The sequence below is a fragment of the Sapajus apella genome, unplaced genomic scaffold, assembly GCF_009761245.1.
Source record: "Sapajus apella isolate SASKATOON/1434 unplaced genomic scaffold, GSC_monkey_1.0 scaffold26, whole genome shotgun sequence".
Taxonomy (NCBI): domain Eukaryota; kingdom Metazoa; phylum Chordata; class Mammalia; order Primates; family Cebidae; genus Sapajus; species Sapajus apella.
In genome coordinates this window covers 736516-760145 of record NW_022436966.1, presented here as the reverse complement: position 1 = coordinate 760145, position 23630 = coordinate 736516, and the positions used below count along the sequence as shown (strand labels likewise).

At 56.2% G+C, this 23630-nt stretch overlaps 1 protein-coding gene across 9 annotated transcripts in view; it reads right to left on the bottom strand.

Moving 5' to 3' along the window:
- Positions 1 to 7565: 7565 nt before the first annotated feature.
- SFXN5 (sideroflexin 5) overlaps positions 7566 to 23630 on the bottom strand; it is a 129117-nt gene continuing 113052 nt past the window's right edge. For 8 of the 9 annotated variants that reach the window (XM_032291734.1, XM_032291736.1, XM_032291735.1 and 5 more), the window contains one exon: positions 7566 to 10642. In XM_032291734.1, the coding sequence (XP_032147625.1) occupies positions 10565 to 10642 (78 nt within the window). In that variant the 3' untranslated portion in view covers positions 7566 to 10564. Of the gene's footprint in view, positions 10643 to 15149; positions 22655 to 23630 lie in introns of those variants that run through there. The other variant, XM_032291741.1, reaches the window with a different exon arrangement.

Here is a 23630-nt window from a genome sequence, read left to right as displayed (position 1 = left end):
CACGGGCATCCAGCTCCAGCCCCAGAGCCTGGGGTGATAGATTCTGGCTCTGAGGGCCAGTGGGGGCTGGTAGAGCAAACGCATTCAGGGTCTGGGAGCCTGGGGTGGGGTACTGGTGGGGGGTGGGGCAAGGGTAATTCATTAACTCCTCTTTTTTGTTGGGGGACCCTGGTCTCTACCTCCAGCTCCACAGCAGGAGAAACAAGCTAGCGCTAGGGAAGGGCCACCCTGTATTGAGGGAGGACAGTCCCAGGTCTTTCCTAACGTATTGAGGTGTGGGGATCAGGTCTAGCTAGTTCAGTGGGAGAGGGAGAGTGCTTCCCTCTGCTTAGAGATCCTGGTGGCTTCTCCAGTGGAGAAGAAACCAGAGGAAAGGGGAGCACGGGGGCCTGGGGGAGGGAACACCATTCGCAAAGGCTGATGGTTCCAGACCGAAGTCCTGGGCCCACCAGGATGCTCACCTGTCCTTGGAGAACCTCTGGGCAGGTTAAGACTGCAGAGACAGGGCTTGAGGCTGAGCCTGCAACCAGTCCCGAGGGACTCATGGCCTTCCCAGCCCAAGAAAGAGCAATGCACAGGCCCGCTGAGCTCTTGCGTTCACCTGCCCTTCTGTTTGTCCATTCATCTTCCCCACTTGTCAGGATGAAGGTTTCCTGACAAGCAAATCTGCATTCCTAAGTCTTACCCTTACGATATCCAGACCTCTTTCTTCTTCACCTCCCATGTGCTCCTGAAACTTCTGCTCTGTGGTCTCCGTGCCACCATTCCGCTGGTGCTAATGACAGTCACCAACCACAGTCACTGGCCACCCCCTTGTGGCCAAACTCAACCACTTCCTGTCTGGGTTCACCTGCTCCCCGATCCGCTGACCATGCCCTCCTGGACTCTCCCTCCCCGCTCTGCCTTCATTTCGGTAGCTCTGACTCCTCCTCCAGCCTGAGTTCATTCAGTGTGAGCCATGCCTTGTCACCTCTGGCCATCCCCAGGTCCGCCCTTGCTCCCCCTGCCTCGTAGTTGTGCCCTTTGCCTCGGGGGCTCACATCCACTTCTAGGACTTCTCTTTGGCTCCCTGCTCTGTGTCTTTAGCTGACCTCCGCTGAGCTGCAGACCCATGAAGCCAGCTGCCTGCTGCACCCCCTGTCCCTCAGCACCTCAAAGCCAACACATCCACAGCTGGACTCACCTCCCGACCTGTGCTTCTCCAGGATCAGCCACCTCGGCAAACAGCATTAGCCATGTACATGGTTTCTCCAGCTACAGGAAACCTGGGAATCTTCCTCTCCTCCTCCCCAGCCCCATCCATTCCCATCTGGTGGGTGGAGTCTAAAGTGGCTTCCCAACCACACCTCCCTATTGTAGCCCCCCCCCGTTGTCCCTCCTCCCGCAGCTCCCCCTGCCACCGGCCTGGGCCCTGCTTCTCTAGGAAGGCTTCTGTGAATGTCAAGGACGAGGCCCACTTCAAAGGAGGCCCTCCATGCTGCAGCTAGGTTTCTCTTCCTTGCATCCAAACAGGGCAGAGTCACCCCATTCTAAGACCCTCCACCCCATCTTCTTGCCTTGCTCCTGGTATCTGCTTCAGTGTCCCCATCCCTGTCCCTGAGTGAGCCACAGGTTTTCCCTGTGCTATGCCTTCGCTCATGCTGTTCTTCCCACCTGGAATGTCGGGTGCTTGATCAATGTTGAACTCACTGGAAAGAGGTCAGAAGCCCAGCCTTGCGGCGTGGACCACATACAGGGATCCAAGCACACAAGGTCCTTCTGCTGGGGCCACAGACCCAGGTCCATTCGCACTCTCAGTGTCTCTCCCCTGCCTCTGCCCACCTCACTTGCGTCCGTCCAGTCAATGCTAGAAACCAAAGGGCTTTGTCCCATCCCAACACCCTGTCTCCTTGCATCAGCCAGGAATGCATTTGCACCTCTTCAAAGTCCTGACCTGGATAAGTCCAGATTAACCCACACGGAGACCCTTGCTGCCAAGCAGGGGGATCACTTCTGGGAGCACACATGACCAGGTGTGGAAGGAAGGTGCGAGGAAGAGTCATCCTTTTGGCCCCAGTGGGGGATGGAGAAAGGGCTGAGCTGTTCCTCTCAAGATCCTGCCTCACTTGATAGGGGGAGGGGGTCCAGGAAGATCACAGCAGAGCACCCCCTGTCATCCGAATAAAGGGCTGGAAGGGATCCAAGGAAACCTGCCAATCTCCTGAGGCCAGGCCTGCGGGGGGCGGGGCGGGGAGTCCCTGCCGTACTCCCATCCACCCCCCATGTTGTGCCTCTCCCTGCAGACGGTAAATATTGGTGTTGTGACTTCATTAATAAAGGCTTCTGTGAGCCTGAAAAACATGGAATCAGGATGAACTATTTTCTGAGCTGCGGGCTTGCCAGGTTTGCTAATTTGGGAGTTTTTGGGCCCTCTCCAGGGAACAAACCAAAGTCTCTCTCGAAGAGACACAGATGCAGCCGAGAAGGGAAGACGATGAGGACTGCTGCTCCCTTCCCTCCCCCAACGGCTCCTCCCACCTGGGGATGGGGAGGCGGGGGGGCCTGCAGAGGGTGAGGACCCTCGGACATTGGCCTGCTGGTGCCCTCGGTGGGCAGGCGCTGCGTGGCTAGGCCTGCTCTGAGGGAGCCCAGGTCGGCCATTCCCCTCAGCTGGGCTGGTCCCCCAGGGTTTGCAGATCTCGTGGGCTGAGGTATCATGAGCACCTGTAGGAGCTCCAAATTGTGTGCAGCTGAAGCAGAGGTAGCTCAGGGACCTGTTCTGAACCCTGATGGCCGAATCCACACGCCTCCCTTCAGGGACTGATCTTTGCACATCCTCTTGTCCGTGGAACTTTCCAGGACTTGTCCCCATGGCCTTCACAGCAGTACGGCTCAGGCTCCTAGCATCTCTGCACTGGGTGTGCACCACCTCCTCCTCACAGGTGCTGGGACCACTTCCCAGGAGGCATCGAACTGGGCCTGGCTAAGTGAACTGGGCTCTGCCCAAAGGGAGCCAGCCAGGGCCTCGTCTGTAGCCCCACTCCAGGGCAGCCCTGCAGGCGAGGGGAGTGGAGGGGAGGGGCGGCCAGCAGGCTGAGCGGTGCAGGCCCAGCCAGCTTTCCTGTCAGACGGGCGCTGCCAAGGCGGAGCCAGACATCGGAACAGGTTTAACCAATTACCCGAGCGCCCCATCTGCTGTCTGGGGTGTGTGTGAGGGTGAGTGCATGTGAGGGTGTTTGGAGTGTCTGGGAGGGCTGTGGGTGTGTGCGCAAGTGTGACTGTGGGTGCCTGTGGGCGTTCGGCTGTGCATGTGTGCGGCTGTGCACGTGTGCGGTCTGTGGCTGCGTGGCCCGGTCATGCCCCCTCATTTGTGAAAACTGTGGCTATGGCTTATGGTCTTCCTGTCCCCCAGACCTTGGGGTCTGCATGGACAGCCCACCTATCATCCCAGCCTCTCACTCCCTCATCTCCCCCTTACCACCCTCTCTCAGGGATAAGCAGAGCCCAGAGTGGGGCCTTCTCTCAAATCACACGTGCAGGTGTCTTTTCCCGTTGAACCCCGAGCTCTTCCCAGTTGCTGGCTTGCTCCTTTCCCTCTGCAGCAGTGCAGGACCTTGTGGGGGGGCCCCAGCCCCCTCTGCTCTCTTTCCGACACGTCTTTGTCCCACTATTCCTTGGTTGCTCTTGGCCTGACAGAATTGAAACCCTGCTTGAACCAGCTTCTCCACCTGCCCGTGCAGTTGAGTCCGTGAGGACAGCAGGCAGGTATGCAGGACAGCGCCCCTCAATGTTGCGGGTCCCAGCCTCAGCTAAGGCCTCGCCCTGTTGGTAAGTCCCCTCCTGCCTCAAAGGCAGTGTCTCAACCTGTCCCCCTCCCTCCAAGCCTCTCTTCCTCCTGACTCTCAGCAGAGGGCCTTACTCCCACCTTCAGAGACAGCCCTGGAAGGGGACACCATTGCATCAGTCAGATGGTACCTTCAGACAGCACTTTGAGGAGTTTACTACAGGAACAACTGAATTTTGGGGAACCCACAGGGATGGTGCAGTACCCCAGAGCTTGTAACAATGGGGAGCCCATATGGCCCTGAGGCCTGAAGAGGCAGGAGGCAGGGACAGCTACTGGAACCTGGACGAGACAGCTGGCTGGAGAGGGCTTCCAGGCAGGAGCTGTGGCCTTCGGTACAGAAAGGCCCAGAGATGGCAGGAGGGACCAGGAGGGAAAATCCCCCAGCCTCACTCCTCCAACCCTCCAGTTTCCTGCTTAGACTCCCAGTGGTGGAAGCTAGACAGCAAGCCCTTAGTTGGCTTCCAGCGTCAGAGCAGGTGGACAGGTGCAGAGTGGATCTGGAGGGGCAGGAGCTCCCCGCCCTCAACCCCACGCTGCCTGCAGCCAGCCCTTCCTCTCCACCTGCCTCCTGTCACCACCTGCCACTTTCTCCCCTTCTGGCTCAGGAGGACCCACCCCTACCCCCACCTCCAACCTTGGCTTCAGAGTCTCCCTGCCTGGAGGTGCTCACTGAGAGGCTGTTCTAACTCCTTCTGCTACACGGTCTCTTCTGACTCTTGCCTGAGGGTCCACCTTCTAAGCGCCCCCTCAGCTCCATGTCATGCTGCCCCACTTCTGCCCGTCAGCCAAATTTCAAGAAGGAATGAGGTACACCGGCCATCGGTGGGAGTCCTACTGACTTCTTGACCCGTGGAGATCTGTCTTTTGCCCTGACCACATCCCACTAAGGCCTCCATGGGGCCTGCCTTGGTCTGTGTCTGCCTTTACCTCTCGGCCTCAGTGAAGTACATGGAAGCCCCTTCTGCCTGAAGCACCCCCATCACTGTCCTCTGCAATGCCACACCCTCCCCACCTTCCTCACCTCTCACCTTGGTGCGCTGGGCCACCATGACAAAGCACTCAGACTGAGTGGCTTCGACAAGCAAAATGTATTGCCTCCCAGCACTGGAGGCTGCTGGCCTGACGTAGGGGCTGGAAGGACAGATTTCTTCTGAAGCCTCTCTCCTTGGACGGTGGACGGCGCCTTCGTCTTTCCAGGGTCTTCTTCCTCTAGTGTGGCTGCATCCAATCTCCTCTTCTTAAAAGGACATCAGTCATTTTGGATTCTCATTTGGATGACAGCCACCTTCATAACCACATCTTAACTTCATAACTTCTGTAAAGACCCTTCTCCAAATACAGTCACATTCAGAGGCCCTGGGCATTGGTATTCCACAGATGAGTTCTGGGAGGACACAGCTCAGCCCTCACACCTCCCTTGTGGCTGAGCTGCCTTGTCTCTGCCCAGACCTCAAAGGTGGGGCTCCTCAAAGCTCCCTTCCAGTCTTCCTCTCAGAAGAGGCCTTTCCTCCCTGGGTGGCCATCTCTGCTGCTCCAGCTCCAGGTGCTCCCTAGACATGGGTAACAGGCACATCCACATTCCCCTTCCCTGCCTGTCTCCTGAGCTCCAGGCCAGCATCCCTCATCTCTTGGTGTCCACTTGGTTACCTCCCAGAAGCCTCCGACACCTTGTAAATCGAAATGCATCCCCTTTCCTGTGGGTTTGTTCCTCCTTCTCTGCACCTTAGCTCAGAAATGCCCCCCTCTCTGCTGCCTAAGCCAGGAACCTAGGGTCATTCCTTACTTCTCTCTGCCACCCTCATGGAGAGCTAAGCAGTCCTGAATCTTCACTTCTCTCCTTCCCCCTCCATCCCCACCAAGTGGCCCACATCTTCCTCACCATGACTGCTGCAGGGGTCCCTCACCCAGTTCCCCCAGCAGCCTGGCTGTGTCCACTCCACCCGCCACTCTGTAGCCAGGTCATTCTACTTGTCTACTTAAAGCCTCAAGGGCTCTCCGCTGGCCTGTGGCCACGCCACCGCTCCTGGGTCTCCCTTCTATTCTCTAATAACACCTGATGGCCTGGGATGGAGGGTGGCCCCTTCCCTCCCTTCCTCATGGATTTGCATGGGGTCTTCCAGGAGAGGGTCTGGTGGTCTGGGCCTGTCTGTCCATTTGTCCATCTTCTCTGTCCCTTTGTTCTCTTCTCCACCCCTCCGTAAGGCCCAGGGAGCTGGGGTGGGCCCCAGATTCTTGCTGTGGCTGAGAAGGTGTCCTTGTGGGGAAGGGAAGGAGACTGGCTCTGGCCTTAGGCGAGGCTGCCAGCAGCTGCCTCGGTGTGCAGGGTGGAAAGTGAACACTTTTCAGCCATTGTCCAGAGAGACTCAGTTCTGCAGGGAAGGGTGGGCATGCAGGGGTTAGGCCTTTGAGGAAGTGGCTAAGGCATTCCTGTTTTGGGAGCTAATTGGTGGCAGAGGGATGGCAGAAGCTGCCGCAGCTTTAGAGGACTGAGGGAGCTATGAAAATGAGGCTAGGTCCCTGAGGCATCAGGGTCACTCATCGTGGTCCCCATCCCCTCACATTCTGACTCTCCTTCTAACCGTGGCCTGAGTGGGAGGAGGGAGGCCCCATGGGCCAGGCAGGAGGGGCTGGGGGCAGGGGAGGCCACATTCCTGGAGTGTTAATGATCTCTGGGCTGGGTAGGAGCTGAGCCCCCAAACCAGCTAAAAACAACAAACAGCTCCCAGGAGGGATTTGTGTCTGTCCTGAGAGTCAAGGATTTCCGCCCCGGATGGAGGCTGTGGCCTGTGGAGCTCTTAGCAAAGAAATTCCCGAGACCAGAAGCCCCTGGCCCAGAGGTATCACTTTGAGAACAGCCCCTCCCCCGTCCCTTTCTCTCCTCACTCTCTAATGGTGAGGGGCCCAGGCCCAGGAGGGGAGGCAGGCCCTCCCCAACACACCTGGGATGGGAAAGGGGAGTCTGGGCACATTCCTGCTCCAGCTCTCCATCCTTACAACAGTCCAGGGAGTGAGGCTGTTCTTGGCATTTTATAGGTAAGGACACCAAGGCTCAGTTAGAGACGGTGTCAATAAATGTCTGACCAAATTGATGGGTGAATAAAGGAAGCATCTGACTAGAAGTCCCAGTCACGCTGGGCCAAGCTGCGGCTGGAACTGGGGTCTGTCTGACCCCAACCATGATGGCTTTCTAGCTCCTTGCCCCCGTCTCTCTGCAGGGAACTCTGGGGGCTGCCTGGTAGAAGAGGAACCATTGCTATCGGAGGTGGCCGAGTCCCAACCACAAGGGATAGTGGAGGAGTTAAGAGGAAGAGCTCCCAGGGCTGGTACCATGCCATGAAGCACCTTTCCACTTGGCTCAAATCTTCCCTCCCTAGGAGGCCTCTCTTGGCCCCAGGTGGTCCAGGAATGACCCCCTCCGGCCTTCCAGCCCCATGGATATAAACAGTATGGGAATCTACCAAGTCTTATTTACTCATGTTCCTTGAGGGCGGGCTCCTTAGTGAGTGCTCAATAACGGCTCTGTAATGAGAGTCCTGCAGTTTCACCCCCTGTGCCCTCACATGGTCTCCATCCTTTCCTCTCCCCTTCCCTCTGGGCCTCCCAGCTGGCCCGATCCAGCCTGGAACCTGCACCTTCCTTGGGGGCCTTCCCACAAAATCCTCAGCCAGTCCTTCCCTTTCCCACTGGGTTCCATACACCGCTCCCCTTCCCACCCACAATTCACAAAGCCACACCCTGGTGCTTTAAATCCCTTATTTATTGCCCAAAGCTCATTAGTATTACATAAATCACATAGATTGAGAAATTTTCTGAGAAGGTTAAAAAGACACTGCAAAGGTCCCTGGGAGTGGCTGAGGCTTGCGTGCTGGGGCCCCACTCTCACTGGTCCAGGCTTGAAGACCACCCTGGGTCTGTCCACCGGCCTTTCTCTTCCTCTAGGCTCCTGCCCTTCTCCCAGGCCAGAGGCTGGAACGTGAAACAAGTCAGCTCATCACCAGGAAGTGAAAGGAGTCTGTCGGCCAGCTTGACTCCATGGCTAGCTTGACATCTTGGGGTTCTGGTCCCAGCACCCTCACATTACTGTCTGGAAATGGAAGAAGGGCATCCCCAAGCCTGAGGGAATGTTTGAAGTGACCAGAGGAGGGCCGGGCAGGGACACCAGGGCTGGAGAACCACCACAGGTGTGGCCTGTGTTCTGGCACAGCTGGCCAGCCCCACCCGCCCTGACTGTGGTTCCAGGCTCAGCCTCCGCCCCAGGCATGAAACAATCTACTCCTCAGGCCTCCCTTCTTGGGCCTCAGCAAAGTGGGGAATGGGTGCTGGGTGAAGGTTTCCCCTCATGGGGCTTTCCAAAGCCAGACTGGGGCCCAGTGGCATGGCCCACTGTCTCTCTGTCACCCGCACCCTGGGCTATCTGGATCCTCTGTCACTGTACCGACACAGGAGCAGACCCCTCGGCTCACCTGAAACTGCATTTTCGAGCATGATGGAAATCACTGGGGAGACAAAGCAAGTAAGTTATGAGATCTGAGGCCACAGGCTGGGCCAGGGCACCCATCTCTGCCAGGCCTCTGGCAAGGGGAGGGCAGGGGGGTGGTTAGGCAGTTTTGGTCTCAAGATAAAGTGCACAAGATGACGACTCTATGATAGGTAGGAGCAGGGTGAGCTTAAAGTGAGCTTTTCAAAAGAAGACCGAGTCATGCCAGCCCCTAGTCCAGGCCTAGAGACCCGCACAGCACAGCAGTCATTGGCATATTCACATAATGGTGGGATTGGCTCAAAAAAGCCTGCCCCTCCAACACCATGGCACCCCCCCCATTCCCCCAATGCTTTGTCCTCCAGGCTTGTTTAAGCCTCTCCCTCTCCTCACAGGCAGCAGGTGGGCCGCTCCTCAAGAGAGTGGCAGGCTCCTCAGGGCAATGCGCTGCAGAGCCAGCTGTGGGAACCAGGGGCTGGCAGAGAGGCAACCGCAATGCCCAAGGAAGACCTGCCTCAGCCCACTTACTAAGATGCTGCCCTGTGCCAGCCTTTTCCTACACATGCATGTTCGCCTCTGGCCCAAATCTCCCCTGAGGTGGAGTCCCCAGGGGAGGGAGGCCCGAGGCTGCAGGTGGAGGCTTACTTTCCAGGTGGGGTCAGGATAGGCTGCACTGAGGCCGGTGCTTCCCCTTGGTTTGGGCCTTTCAGATGAGGGGTCACCTGCTCACACCCACCCCAGGCTCTGCTTCCCTCTGTAGAGCTTGCTCTTCCTTCCTGGCCAGCAAATAGGAAGGAGATGGGAGCCGGCAGCGGGGGCCTCTGAGGCTGCAGGAGTGAGAGGCGACACGCAGGTGTGGCCCCACCATCAGGCCCAGGCATCTATGTTACCTCCTCCTCCAGAACTGTGAAGTGTTTGGCAAAGGTCAAGTGCTCCTGGGATATGGGGTCACATACAGAAGGCAAGGTCCAGGTTCTGAGGCCAATTGCTGGTCCAAAGGGGCCTGCCCCCTTCCCAGTCCAGTGTCCACACTGGGGACGTGCCCAGGATGACCAGCATCTAGGCATGACAGGCAAAGACAAGGTTGTGCTGGAGGAGCCAGTGGGAACCCCTTGATCCAGTCTTCTGGTTTCAGACAGGGAGTGGAGGCTCAGAGAAGGAAATGAATTTGTCCGACATCACAATGCCATTTAGGGCCAGAGCCAGGCCCAGCTGTTTCTGCGTTGATGCTGCTTCTCTGATAGGTGTCTAAGGAGCTGGCCCAGGCGTTCTCAGGCAGGAGACTTTCCTGCTTAGAAAGGGATGGGATGCGGCAGGCAGCCTTGGTGGCTGGAGAAGCTCCGCAGAAGGCAGCGAGCCCAGTTCCAGCACCACTCTCAGCAGCCCTAGTGCACAGCGTCCAGCCTGGGGCCTGGAAGGAGGATCTTCTCAAAGAGGTCAAGTGCAGGTCCACAGTTCCTGCCAAGCACCAAGCCTTCTCTGGGATTCTTGCCTGGAGCGGGGGTCACCTCAGGGGCCCTGAATCAGAGCTCCACAAAGGGGGACTCTAGCTCCACAGTCACCGGGCTTCACTCAGAGGTGCTGGTTCTACAGCTCTGGAATGGACATGGGCTGGCTACATTCAGAGCCAGCTGCCCACACAATTGTGCAGAGGCCTCCAGTGCTCCCTGATTCGCTGGACCACTTCCTGAGGACCTTCGTCATGGCCAGTTCATCCTGTGGGGTGCAGACCTCCTTCTCTCCCCTCCCCATGCTAGCCTGGGGAGCCATCTGGGCTGGCCACTTTAATATCCTAAATTTACCAGCCTGGCCACCAAACCAACCCAGCTCTAGACCTAATCTGGCTCCCCCCACCTGTCCTCCTGCCATTTCTGGTCAGCTGAAACTAAGGCTCAGATTTGATTCTGATAAAAAATAAAAATAAAAAAGAAATCAAAAGTATAAAAGGATTCTAATTCTACCCCATGGGCACGCTACGATTTTTCATCTTCTCACATAATTGTGCTGAGTGGAGTTTTGACAGCCCCACGTAAGGCCCAGAAATGCACTTGATTATGCTTTGTAGGAAATGTGTTAGAACTCCTCTCCCCTATGTTAAAATGTGAATGGATCAGCCTCCCTCCACCGTAGGTCGAGCACTCTCCCGGGCCCGGGACTGCTGGGGTTGGCATGCGGCTCCCCGCATGTGCAGCCTGAGTCTTTGGCCCTGCCCCTCAGCTCCCCACCTGCACAGTGCTCCGTCCCCAGGCTGCTGACCACACTCACAGCCCCTTGTTGTATACCACTGTCCGGCTGCTTGTGGCCCGGGCTATCTCCGGCTCTAATTGGGACGTTTCAATCTGCAGAGAGAGAACAGAGAGGGTAAGTGGGCGAGTGGGAAGGCACAAATAGTGGGGCTGGGAGCTGCAGTGAGGACCACCCTGGGGCCCAGAGCTCCATCCCTCTGCACCCCCCATGTCCGCCCCGGCCAGGGCTCACGTGCCCTACCTAGTGACACATCTTCTTTCTCCACCGCCCTTCCGCCATGGGGCTCACAACACCCCTTCCAGCCCAGACCTGGGCTCTTTCTTTTGATGGCACGTCCACGTGGGTGGACATCCTACACGCTGGCCTCTGAATTCTGCATCTCCCTCACCTCCAAGAACCATGTCCGCCAAACTGCAGACCCACCACAGCCCCACCCAGGGACATTCCCTGGACCTGATGACCACCAGGGCTGCTCCACCTCAACTCCTTCCATCCAAACCCCACCCTCCTAGGTTCTTTAGCCCCTGTCCTTCCCGCATCCCACTCACTCCTGCTTTTGTCTCCAGCCCACTAGACCTCAGGGCCCACACTCCCACCATTCAGTCTTTACATCTTCCCCACCCCTGCAGCATGGACTCGGGGGGCCATCCCTTCAGCTACTCCCTAGCCCAAGGGTTCCTCCCACTCTGCTAGCAGAAGCCCTGCTTTGGAGAATCCCACCATGCACCCTGCTCCTACACTTGAACCTGATCATGTAATGGAGACCTTCAAAATTCCCTGTTTTTGACTTTGGCTGGACCCTCACTCATGGCTGACAACCACCCCAACCCAGCCCTCACAGCCAGGTCAGCTCCCTCACCCACTCTCAGAAGCCACCGGACACCTGCTCTGTTGTCCTCTCCTTGGCCACCTTACCCACCCTGCTCCCACTCATCCTGAGCAGGTGAGACTTCCTCTTACTCAGAGAAAAAGCTGAAGGTGTCAGAGGGGAACCCCTCAGCTTCCTGTCATCAAACCCACTGCCTCCTGTGTCCATGCACGGCTTCCCCCCTGCCCTCCTGCTGACCCACAGCTGCCATCCCTCCCCTCGCAGGACAAGAAGCCCACCTGGCTCCCCCCCCCCGCCCCCCCCCGGGCCCCCCCCCGGGTCATCCTCCCCCTCTCCCACCTTTGCCTGTTAGTGTTCCACACACAGGAACCTTCCCTGACGACACCTCCCCTTCACCCTGAGGCAGGCCCAGCTATTACCTGGTGTCTCTCCTCCCCAGCAGCCACATTTCTTTAAAAAACTGTCTACAATGGCTGTGTCCACCTCCTTCCCTCCCACTGACTTTTCAACCCACAGTAAATCTGGCTTCTGTTCTCACCACACTCCACAAAAATCTTTCTCTCCAAGGTCACTGCCACCTCCCATTTCACGACACCCACTGCATGGTCCTGTGGGTCCTGGGGACTTGGCCTGGCTGGGCACTTTTCTCTGCACATGCCCCGGGTCACTCCACACCAGAGTTCTCCAGCCTTGTTTCTCCCTGGAGCCTCAGGTTCACAGCTGCCTGCCTGCCAGACTTTGCTGTGGACATCTCACAGGACCCTGAACTCAACCCACCTGAAATGGAACTGAACCCGCCTCTTCCCTGGCCCCACCCAGCCCCCCATCTCGGGAATGACGTGGCCATCCAGTGAGTGGTGCTCTGGCCAAAGACTCTGGAGCCTCTTTGCGTCCTCTCCCCCACCCTCCCCACAAGGTCTCACCCAGCCCAGTCCATCCCCCACCACAGCCAGTGCCCACCTTCTAAACTGCAAGTCTGCCCCTGCCTCTCTTCACTGTGAAATGGCTCCGTGGCACCCTGATCCTCAGGGATCAAATCAGATTCCTGCACCACCCTGCTCCTTGGACTGGAGACACAGGGTGCATGGACTGATTTTGGTTCCTCACACAACCGGGGCTTCGTCCGCACTCTGGTCTTTGCCTGAGTTGTCCAGAGATGCCCCCTCCTACTTCCATTCCTGCCCCTACTCCGCTCTCCCATCTTTAGCTCATCATCTTGCGTGTCTCAGCTTTAGCCACCTTTCCTCCCCCCGGCTGGGTGTGGCCACCTCTGTGGCCCCCATAGTTCCCTGAACTTCTCCCATCCTGGCCTCTCCACGTTAGATCACAAGCTCCCTGAGGCAGCAGACATGTGGATCTGGCTCACCCCTGCGTCCTCAAAGCCTGGCACAATGCTGCTACACAGTAGATGCTCCCTCAGTATGGAATATGTGGGCAGAAGGAAAAGAGGCAGTAGGCACTGGAAGACGGGGTCCCCCTGGAGACACCACATCAGCCCCGAGGTCGGGCTTCATCTCACGCCTGAGCCCCTAGCTTGAGGGGGGCCAGTGAGGAAGACACTCCTGCAGTGAGAAGGTCCCCGCTGGACATTTGCCCTGGACACAGTCAAGGAGGCACCAGGCCTCTTGAAACCTAGGTTGGTTGAACTTGGTTCTAGGTACCCGCCATATGTCAAGATGTGGCAACCCTGGGAAGTGGGCAGAAGGTAGCACAGACCAGCCTGGCCTTCGAAGAGCTCTGTCATGCCTGGGCCGTGCACAGCAGAGTCCACGCAAAGAGGGGGTATGGTGAGGACTAGAGCTGGTGGGCACAGTGGGAGAAGGGGGACCCTTCCTCTATAGTCCCTGGTACCCCATTGTTCAAGTCTGGTCACCCGAGATGGCCAGACAGAGGAGAGCTAGGTTGAGGGCCCAGGCCTCTTCCCCATCCCCTCTCCTCAAACCACCTTCTCCCACCCCACCCCTGCCACCCCCGGTCCCCTCCACCCCACCGGCTCCCCTCGTCCCCACGCTGCCACTGACACAATGCACAGCGCCCACGCTTAAAAATCTAAATGCTTTTGAAAATGTTTAACCTAGTTAGACAAATTAGCAAAAATTTGTGCAAAACAATTTAGGTATTTAAAATATTCAATGTTTTTAAAAAACTGGAAAACTGTTCTTAGCTTTCAGCTGCAAAAACCAACAAAATATAACATCCCAGCAATCTTACCATGAGGTGTAACATAACCCTTCGGGAAAGCTGTTAAACAGCTACTGAGGCATCCTGGGAAATAGCACTTCATTTATTCAAATGCACATATGTCAGGCTTTTGCACCATATGTCATTCCAAGCTATTTACAGTAATAATTAAATCTTAATCAACGTTTAACCTCTGTAAAATGTTTGAAGAATCCTAATCACCCTTCAGACTGCACTAATGAAGGAGAAATATATAAACATAAAAGGAAAATGATGCATAGATATCACGCTGGAAAGAACAGTAATTGCAAAATTGTATTTCTTTTAAATATAATCAGTAAATGATGTAAAGTAAGCCAAGGAGTATTTTAAGTTAAGACATCTTGGATGTCAGAGGTGTGAGCAGCTAATTTTGTTCTGCTACCCATAACAGATGTAGCATATTTTATTTTAGTGCCATTATTAGCAACTTCCCATGCCGGCTTTCACTGAAGCACTGAGGCCCACATTAAAATCGGAGAGGCTGCTCAGCACCACCGGGGAGGACCACGGCCCAGGGCCACGGCCCACTGTGCCACTCCCTAGAGCACGTTGGCCCGGGGAAGACCAAGGCCACCTCCTCCCGGCACCCTGTCTCCCCTGGGCTCCCCACCACACTGAGGGCAGCAGGTAGGAGCAGGGGGAGACACAGGCAGTGGGAAGGCTCCTGGGGGAGGTGGCCGAGGGATCGGGAGTGGGGGCCCAGGGACAGACCTGGCATCCTAAGCTTCCTCTCTCATTTCAAGTTAATTCAGTCTCATGTCAGCAGATGTTGATAGTCGCCAACTCCAGATACCCAGGCTGGGCACACAGAGAGCTCATGCCCTCGAGAAGCTTACAGTCTAGAGAGCAGTTGGCTGGTGAAGGCAGATGGAGTCCAGAGAGACAAGCAGAGTGCCATGGCAACTGGGGAGGGGCTGGGCATTCCAATGTATTGATGAAGGAACAAGGAAGGAAGACTTCTCAGAGGAGGTGGGCCAGGAAGAGAATGGAGGATTTTGATCAGAAAGGGCAGACCAAGTTTGCTAGGTGAAGAGAAAAATATTAGCTGGCTAGCACAGCCCATTTCTGGGAGGCAGGGCAATGTTGGACATGGAAATACGGCAGGAAATGGAGGTGTGGCTGGGACAGGCAGAATCTTGTAGTCTACATGAAAGTGTCAGCATTTTATCTGAGGGCAATAGGGAGCCACAGAAGGACTCTGAGCAGGAGTGGGCCATACCCAGACTCTGTTTTTATTTTTTTCTTGAGCTAGGATCTCACTGTCACCCAGGCTGGGGTAGTGTGACTGCAGCTCACTGCAGGTTCGAACTCCTAGGCTGAAGCCATCCTCTTGCCCCAGCTTCCTGAGTAGCTAGGACTACAGGCATGTGCCACTATGCCTGGCTAATTTTTAAATTATTTAAAAATGTTTTATAGAGACATGGTCTCGCTATGCTGCCCCAGGCTGATACTGAATTCTTGGCCTCAAGTGATCCTCCCACCTCAGCCTTCCAGTGTTGGGATTACAGGGGTGAGCCACTGTGCCTGGCCTTAGACTGTCTTAGAAAGGTCTTTTTTAGGATGGTGGGTGTGGAGGATGGACTGGAGGGGTAAGGAAGGGGTGGGGAGGCCTCCTGGGGAGCATCTGTGGGAATCAGAGAAGTGCCCGGTCCTGCCCTATAATGCTGCCAGTGGGGGCAGACAGGAGGAGCCTTTCTGAAGATGAAATCCACAGGAGTTGATGACCAATTCCACGTGGGGGTGAGAGGGAGGTGTTGAGGATGACTGTGCGTTGGATGACTCCTAATTCTAGCTCGGGAGCTGGGGTGGCTGGTGACGCCATTCTCAGAGGGAGGGAATGGACCAGGGTGGGGGGTGGTAGGCTCAGGGTGGCCACATTGAGTCTGGGGTGCCAGTGGGTTCCCCAGGTGGAGAAGCCTGGGAGGTAGATGGGTCCAGGCTCTGAAGCTCTGGGCAGGAGAGAGCGCCTGGGATATGTGAGCACAGCCAGAGCCTCCAGAGTGGAGGAGCTGGCCCAGGGAAGCAGACGGAGGGGTGGATGCCAAGGCCTGGGGAACAGGCACATTTGAAGGGCAAGTGAAGGAACACGCCCGTGATGGTGGCCTTGGGGGACCAGCCCGAGGAGTAGACACAGTGACAGAGGGTGCCACAAACACTGAGCAGCCGTGAGCATCAGGCAAACAGAGTTTTCTGAGTGGTCCCAATAAGGGCTCAGAGGCTTTGGTCTTGGCGACTGGATTTCGGTGACTGCCTGAGATCCACATTGCCCGATTCCCCACCCAGTGCTGATCCTGGTTCACAGCCGCTCACTCTACACCAGGCCAATTCAAATGGTCATTTGTTAGGACCCTTCCAAGCTCTCTGGCCATGGCCAGGTGCTAGGTTGACGGCCACCATCTCTAGGTTTCATGGGTATTGGGACCACTGGGGTCCCCACTGGGCTCGGCTGGGGGAGGCTGGGGCAGGAACCCCTGAGTTGCCTGCTGGCCTATACGTGATATTTCCTCCCCTGTCCATCAATAATTAAGTGTCTCCCTTGAAGACCACCTCTCTGAGGTTAAGCGTGCGGCCAAGTTTTCTCCAAGGAAACCATATCCAGGCCCTTGCCTGGCAGTGGCCTCTGGACCCGTGGGTAAGTGAAGGTGACGCAGGTCTGGGCAAGGACAACAGAGCATCCCCTCCTGCTGCCCAGCTCAGCCCCACCCTGGAAAAGGCCAGAGCCCCAGGGTATTGGGTTGAGGTGCAGGGACTTGGCTGTGACCACAAACTGGCTCTGAGGGGCCTTCTCTGGGGATAAGAAGATGAGGAGAGAGGACAAGGAGTAGCCACAGGGAGAAGGGGTGGCCCAGCCCCAGGCGGCCAGCTCGGGGCTGGAATTTGTGGGTCCAGTCTCTTCCATCTGGTAGGCTCCTCCCCAGGGAACCTGAGAGCCAGTCAGCAGGGGCTCCCAAGGGAGGGGGTGTTGGGATGGAAAGCCAAAGCCCTGAAGGGCAGGGGCTGCAGGGACCATGGAGCACTGGCTGATGGTCCCTCCCCACACCGCCACAGAAGTGGGCTGCCAGGATCACCCCACCCCGCCATGAAGGAAGCAGTGTCGCCCTGCTAGCAGTCCCTGACTTCCAGGCAGGGCCTGCAAACCAGCTCCCAGCCAGCCCCCTCCGGATGTGCCCGTCTCAGTATTGGAGTGCCACCCCACTCTTCCAACCCTGCTCAGACCCTGCTGCTCCTCCAGGAGATGTCACCAGACATGGAGCATCCGGTCCAGTGTCTCCCCAGCCTCTCCGGGCACCCCAAGGCCCAGCTACAACAGCCAATCACCTTCCCTTGTGGCATGGAAAGGGTTAACCTTGAGCTATTTGTCTCATGGCTTACTGTGGGTGGGGGGCTAGAGTCAGGAATGCATTTGGGGCCACCTCTGCCTCTACAGCCTGGGAGCACACACACCTGCAGCCAGGCCAGCGGATAGTTTACATATTTGAACCTGGAGCTAAGGTGCAGAGACATAAACAGGAAACTGGATCCCCCGCCTGTGCCCCATTCTCAGGGGCTTTTACCTACTACAAAGAACTTCCTCCTCCTGGTCTTTCTTCTGGTGGCTTTTCTGCCTCCTTTTCAAAGGCTAGGGGGGTGGGGTGTCTAGTGAGACCCTGTGACATAGCTCAAAACCACCACCTGCTCCTGGCCAGAGGTCTGGGCTTCTGAGGGTCAGGAGGAGGTGGCGACATTGACACAGGGCCCAAAACCCAGGTGGGCACCTGCTGACCCTGTGTGCCTGAGGCTTCTGCCAGGCCTGGGACTGCCTTGTCCACTGGGCACAACATCCCACCCTTTCTCACCAGGGCTGGGCAGGCCTCGTGTCCCGCTCAGACACACACACAACCAGGTCCCACCTTTAGGAAAGTTATCCTGAGTGTCCTTGGGGGCCAGAGGCATTAGGCTGGGGCTGGGAAGCCACTGAGGCCTGAGCCTAGACCCCTGGACCCCTGAGTCAGGCCTCTGGTGCTGGCTCTAGGCTCCCACTACCTTCTTAGTGAAAGACCCCTCAGCTGGACACTCCAGGCCTTCTGGGACCTTCTCCAGTTTCTTCACCCATCAACTGCTGTCCATTTCCTGTACATTCTAAGTCTAGCTTTGAGGCCTGAGTCCAGGCTATATCCTGACCCTCTAAGGCTGCCTCCTCCAGGAAGCCTCCCCTGATCTTCTTAGATCAAATCCACTGCTGCTGCCTCTGGTGTCCCCAGCACATGCTTTTATCTCCATCCCATCCACAGGCACAGGCTCATTTGCACTCCACAGAGGTGTCACTACCGTAGTCCCCCATCCCCCGCCCCACCCCACCCTGAGCTGCTCCAGGCAGCTTAGTATCCCTGTGCCTTGTACACAGTAGGTCCTCAGTAACAGCTGAGTTAAATGACACTGAAGTGCCTCACAGGCGAGAATCCTGTCTTACACTTTTCCGTCTCCCCTGTGCTGTGTGTACCCAGCAAATGCTCAGACCACACCCCGCCCCCTACCATTTTGGAGCTTTGCACCATTCCTGGGTGCCCTCTGGTGGACCAATCTCAGAATCATTCTCTGTCCTCTATCTTCTCAGCTTTGAGGCCTCAGTTTCCCCACATGTATGCTGAGAAGATTTTCTAAGATATCCTGGGCACAGGATGAGGATGGTATCACAAAATGGACAGGCTGGCCCTTTGGAGGCTTAGAAACCTGTGTGACGCTGTGTAAAGAGGGCAGGACCCTAGGTCCCCACAGTCAGCCCCAGTCCCGCTCACTCAGCTTGCAGGGCTGAGCCTTGCTGCGAGCCAGGCATGTTCCACTTTGTACATATTAATGCCTTTAACGGAAGCTCTGCACGACCAACCCTTCTCCCCACCGTCCTGGATTCAGGTAGGTGTCCTAGAAGGTCCTGGAAAGGAGAACAAGCGGGGAAAGGCTGTCAGGCAGCCCGGCCGAGGCCTGCCATCCGGGCATGTGTGCATGTTCCCGCGTGCACGCTTATGTGTGCGAGCCTGTGTGTGCACGCAGGTTTGGGGTGGGGGTGTGGGGAACAGGCAACATGACAGGTGGCGTTGGCGTTCCTGGGCTCCGAGCGGCTTTGCCATTCCCATCCGTCCCTCCTGGGGGGTCCTGTGGGCAAACTCCAAGAAAGCAGCGGGCGGGGAGGCAGCAGATTTCTGATGGCAAAAATAGCCCACTTTAGAGTTCAGTAGGGACTGATTAAACCAGTAAACGAGAAAAACCCCAAACAAACATCTCCAAGCAAAGTAGGAGATGGATTTAAGACTGGAGGGGAGGAGGCCCCTGCTCTGGGAGACGCTGAACGCTGCTTTGGACTTGGGAGGGACACAATGTCCCCTAGACATTGTCTCTAGCCTCGCATAAACCCTGGAAGAGTGGGAGAAGCAGGAGCCAACAAAGTCACAGTGAACCCAAATGAGCCATGCTCTGTACTTGGTATTGATAAAGAGTACCAGTTCTTAGCTATAGGAACACCTTATGTGTCAAGGAAGGGAGAAAGGTCTATTGTCTCAAGGGGGAAGATGCAAACCAGAACACACACCACCAGTGCCTACACAGGTGAGGCGAGACAGATCCTGGTGGGGAAGATTAGGGAGGACTTCCTGGAGGAGGCGCCATTTCTAGAACAGTTTGAATGTGGACTCACATTCCAGCTTATTCCCAACTCTTCCCTATTCTTGGTTGCGGGTCCAAATATTTTCTCACAGAAAGGGAGATAAGCTGGGGGGAACATTTACTTCTGGTTACTCTTCCCCATTTTTGGTTGGGGGTCCAAATACGTTCTCAGAGAAAGGGAGATAAGAAGGGGGGACCTTTGCTTCTGGTGGCTCACAGCTGTCTAGCCAGGCTGGCTCATCAGGACTGCCATTTTCATCAGGGCTGGTAAGAGGGTAGAGATAGTGGAGGTTTGGGTACCCACATTTTTGCCTATAAGGGAGGGTGTGCCTCTGTTTCTTAACTCTGACAGCTGTAAGTGGGGAGGCAGGAAGAAGTAAGGGGTGGCTGGGCTTGGCCCTCCTGCCTCATCTACCACATGGGTGTGGCCCCTAAGAGCCACCCTCTGTGGCCAGGATGGGACATGGCTCATAAATGGTGCTGAGAACACAGGGAAGGCTTTAGCCTTCCTCAGAACATGGCTTCTAATCCCTAGAACCCTCTAGAGCTGACGTGACGAGGGGCTCAGGGCAGAGGCAGGGGCCTGGGGAGTTCCCAGGGCTGACATGGGAGGCTCACAGCAGGAAGCCCTGGCCCTGGGGATCTCTTAGGATGACTTTTCTTCTAGTCAAGGCACTTTGCAAAAGCTAGAAGGGGCAGGAGCAGGTGGCAGAGGTGCAGGGGGAGACTGGTTCTCCGCTGAGGCCTCAGGGAAGGCAGAGGCCAGAGGCCAACAAACCAACAAGACAACCAGGAGGGAACAGGCCCACAGGAAACAAGCCTCCTGGCCAGTGAGCCTCACTCCTGCCCCCAGGGGCCCCTGCAACAGCTGAGGCACGGAAGAGACACGCTCATGGCCTCCAGCCCCTACAAGGGCAGCCCAGGGCCCTCTCCCCTGCCTGGAGCCCCAGCCAGGGGGCACACTGCCCAAGCTCTCTCATCCCACACCTCAGCCCCCACAGCTGCAGGGAAGACCAAGGAGCCATTGAGGGTCTAGGGGCCATTAGACGAGTTCCCAGGAAGGCCAAGGCCCTGCCCACTTGCCCGGTCCAGCCCTGGAGGGTGGCTCCCAGAGGGCACACCCTTGCTGCAGGCCAGGTACCTGAGGGGCAGCGCATGACTTAAGTGGACTCACTCAGCCCACTGTCTAGCACCAGGGCCCTGTCTCGAGTTTTCAATTCCCTAATCTTGCTGGGAGAAACTCAGTTCTTACAGGAAGAAACTGAGTTCCAACACCTCATCTTCCAGCTGGGGAAACTGGGTCTTTGAGGTTAAGACCCAAAGTCATAAGGAGAGTTGAGGCAGAGGGATGCCAGCCAGAGGAGCAGGGGGCAGGCCTTGGGGCCACAGGATGGCCCCTCCACCCCAACATCACCTAAGGACGGGGTCAAGCTCCTGGCTGCCCCCCACTCCCCACGCCTCCCTCATCCACAGACAAGCCCCACCTTCTGTGGACACATTTCAGCCTCACCAAATCAGCTAATTATTGACAGTTGGTGAAGAGGAGATTTCACTTTTTCCTCCTGTTAAACTGCTCCTAATTAGTTCCCTGTCACCACGGCTGGCTCGCCCGCCCGCCGCCCGCCCGTTCACGCAGTAATCCCGCTGCACAGTGCCTCATTAACCTTTTGCTCCTCTCCTGCCGCCTGCCAACAAGATGAAGACAAAAACAGATTGTTGAACAATGGCTCCGGCTTGTACGTGCAGCCCCGTTCCCCAGCCCCCGAGCTCCCGAGGGAAGAGTGGGGAAAAGAGAGGGGACTGGGGTGGGGGAGAGCCCCAGAGGAATCAAGGAAGGGAGAAAGAGGCACAAAGAAAGATCGAGGCAGAAACAGAGGCAGGGACGTGGGGAGGGGCCTTGGCCAAGGTACTGCTGTCTGCTCCAGAGAAACATGAGGATCATTAAATGGGATTGGAAGCACTCCCAGGTAGGGAATACCGGCTGTCAGACTTAGAGGGACATTTGCCACCACCCGCTCCAGCCTCTTGTGGTAGCCAAGCCCATATTCCCGGACACTGGACCCTGCACATCTCCCTCGAGGGACTTGGGCCCCAATGTATATCTGTGTTGTGGTGGGGAAGAGAGAGAGGACCCCATTTGCTTGGAATCCAGAGCTCTAACTGCCAATGGGGACAAGGACAGAAAGGCCACCACAATCTGGCCCTACCACAAGGGAGGCATCCACCACCAGCCCCACCTACAGAGGCCCTGGCAAGCTGCAGTGCAGCCTCTGCTTTAGTTCCATCATGACCTGTGCTGTCACCTGACAGTTCTTGTTTATTGAGTTTTGTCTCTACCACCAGCAGGGAGGCTCGCTGAGACCAAAGGGCTCCTAAGTGGCTATTCTTGTAACAAGAAAAAGAGGAAAGTGCCCAGGCTCCATGGGGCAGGGAGCAGATTCTGGGTATGATGGGCCCATCCAAGTTTGGGGACAGGCTGGTGGGGTAGGTTTCCAGATCCACCTCATCCACCAGGGCAGACCCTGTACTCCCTGCATGGGCAAGAGCACTGGGGTACAGAAGGGAGCCCAGGCTCCGCTCCCCAGTTCTCACAACCACAAGGAGGTTCCCTGCCCACCTGTTGGCCCTTTATCCTCCCTCCAGCCCCTCCACTGCCCTGCCCCTTCCTCAACTCTGGGTTGGAAATGACATAAACACTTACTCCAAAAGGTCCCTGTGGAAACACACAGATTTCCTGCAGAAGGGAGGAGGGCTGGGTGAGGGCACTGGGATGTTCCTGCTGATAAATTAGCAGCAAGCAGTCTGGGGCCCAGAAGTGGGCCTCTTCTTTCTATAGTAAGTTATGGGTGGGCTGGGGGGAGTCAGGCTCCTTCTGCCTGGGTACAAAGCCTGCTCCATCGTCAGCAACTTTGGCTCTTGGACAAGGTCTTATCTTAATGTGCCTCAGTTTCCTCATTGGTAAACAAGGAATATTGGTACCTACCTTGGAGAACTGTCAGGATCTGGGCCCCCATTTCCCCACCATAGCCAGCTAGGCCCCTCTACTCACTGGACCCGGGGACCCCAAAGAGGCCATGCCTTCCCACCTTGGGCTCTGGGCATTCCTTCCCCATCACTGCCCTCTCTCCAAGCCCCCCCGAATCTCCATCTCACAGTTTCATTGCTGTATTCTCCCACTGTTCCCCATCCCTGAGCTCAATATTCTGAACAAAGAAGAAACTGACTACCATGTTGCCTCCTAGACTGCCCTGTCTAGCTATGGCTACCCAAGTCTCCTCCGCTCCTTCTAGTCCTCGCTGCACTCACCTACTCTGCAGACAGCCCCTCCTCTTTGAAGCTTCCATGAAGCTACTCCATCTGGGTTCTCCCTGTGCCCTTGGTTGCTTCTTTCCCTTCCTGATGGTTTTTCTTTCTCCTGTCGTTGACCACATCCCCTTTCTCAGCTTCAATTTTCCCCTATGCACTGAAGGTTCCATATCTCCAGCCAAAATCTCTCCCCAGAGCCATCTGACTGTTTAGGAATCACCACTTGATGTTCAATGTTTTGGACTTAAAGGGCATTAGGAAGACTTAATACAGTAAGGCATGCCAAGCTCCTAGCACGCTGCCTGGTCCAATAGATACTTGGCAAATAGTAACCATTATTATTATTTGCAATTTGACCCTCAGTACCATTTTAACAGGCAAAACTACTAATTTGAAAAGAGCAGACAAAACTCTCCCTCAGGAATTGTGGGAAGGATTGAAGTCCTTGCCTCAATCTCTGGGGTTAATGAGTTGGAAACCCCATACCAATCACTGCAGGCCACCCATTTTAGGAACTACTTCCTAAATTCCATCTCCGAGTCCCCTGATTAATTAATTGGTGTTCCAGTGATTACTTCTGTTGACAACCTTGGTGGCTTTTGGCAAGGTTGGGTCAGCCCAAGCAAGCCCAGACTTATTGTGGCAAATCCCACTGGCTTCTGGGACATGAGACATGATCCCCGTATGGCAGAGGCAGCACCTTGTTAGGGAGAATTAATTGGAAGAGTGAACAGGGGAACAAGGTCCTCTCAGCAAGTTGGCTGAAGGTTTTGGTGCCATGGGTCCCAGACAGGCCTCAAAACACCCCATAATGCCCAGGCCAGCCTGCATCTTGTTGGGATCCATGTAGCTGAGGAGGAAGCTCTGAAAATCATGCTTCTAAGAGGACAAAGACTTAACATGCAATGACTATCCTCTTCCCAATCTAGAGAGAGGGGCTTGGATTGCAGTAAGAGGGACTTAGGTTAAATACGCAGAAGAACTAACTCCCATGTCTATTCGAGGTAGGCATGGCGGGAGAGGGGAGCCTGGGCTTTGACCTGCAGCATCTGTGAGACCAGGATGGCTCACTTTCCACCACTGCT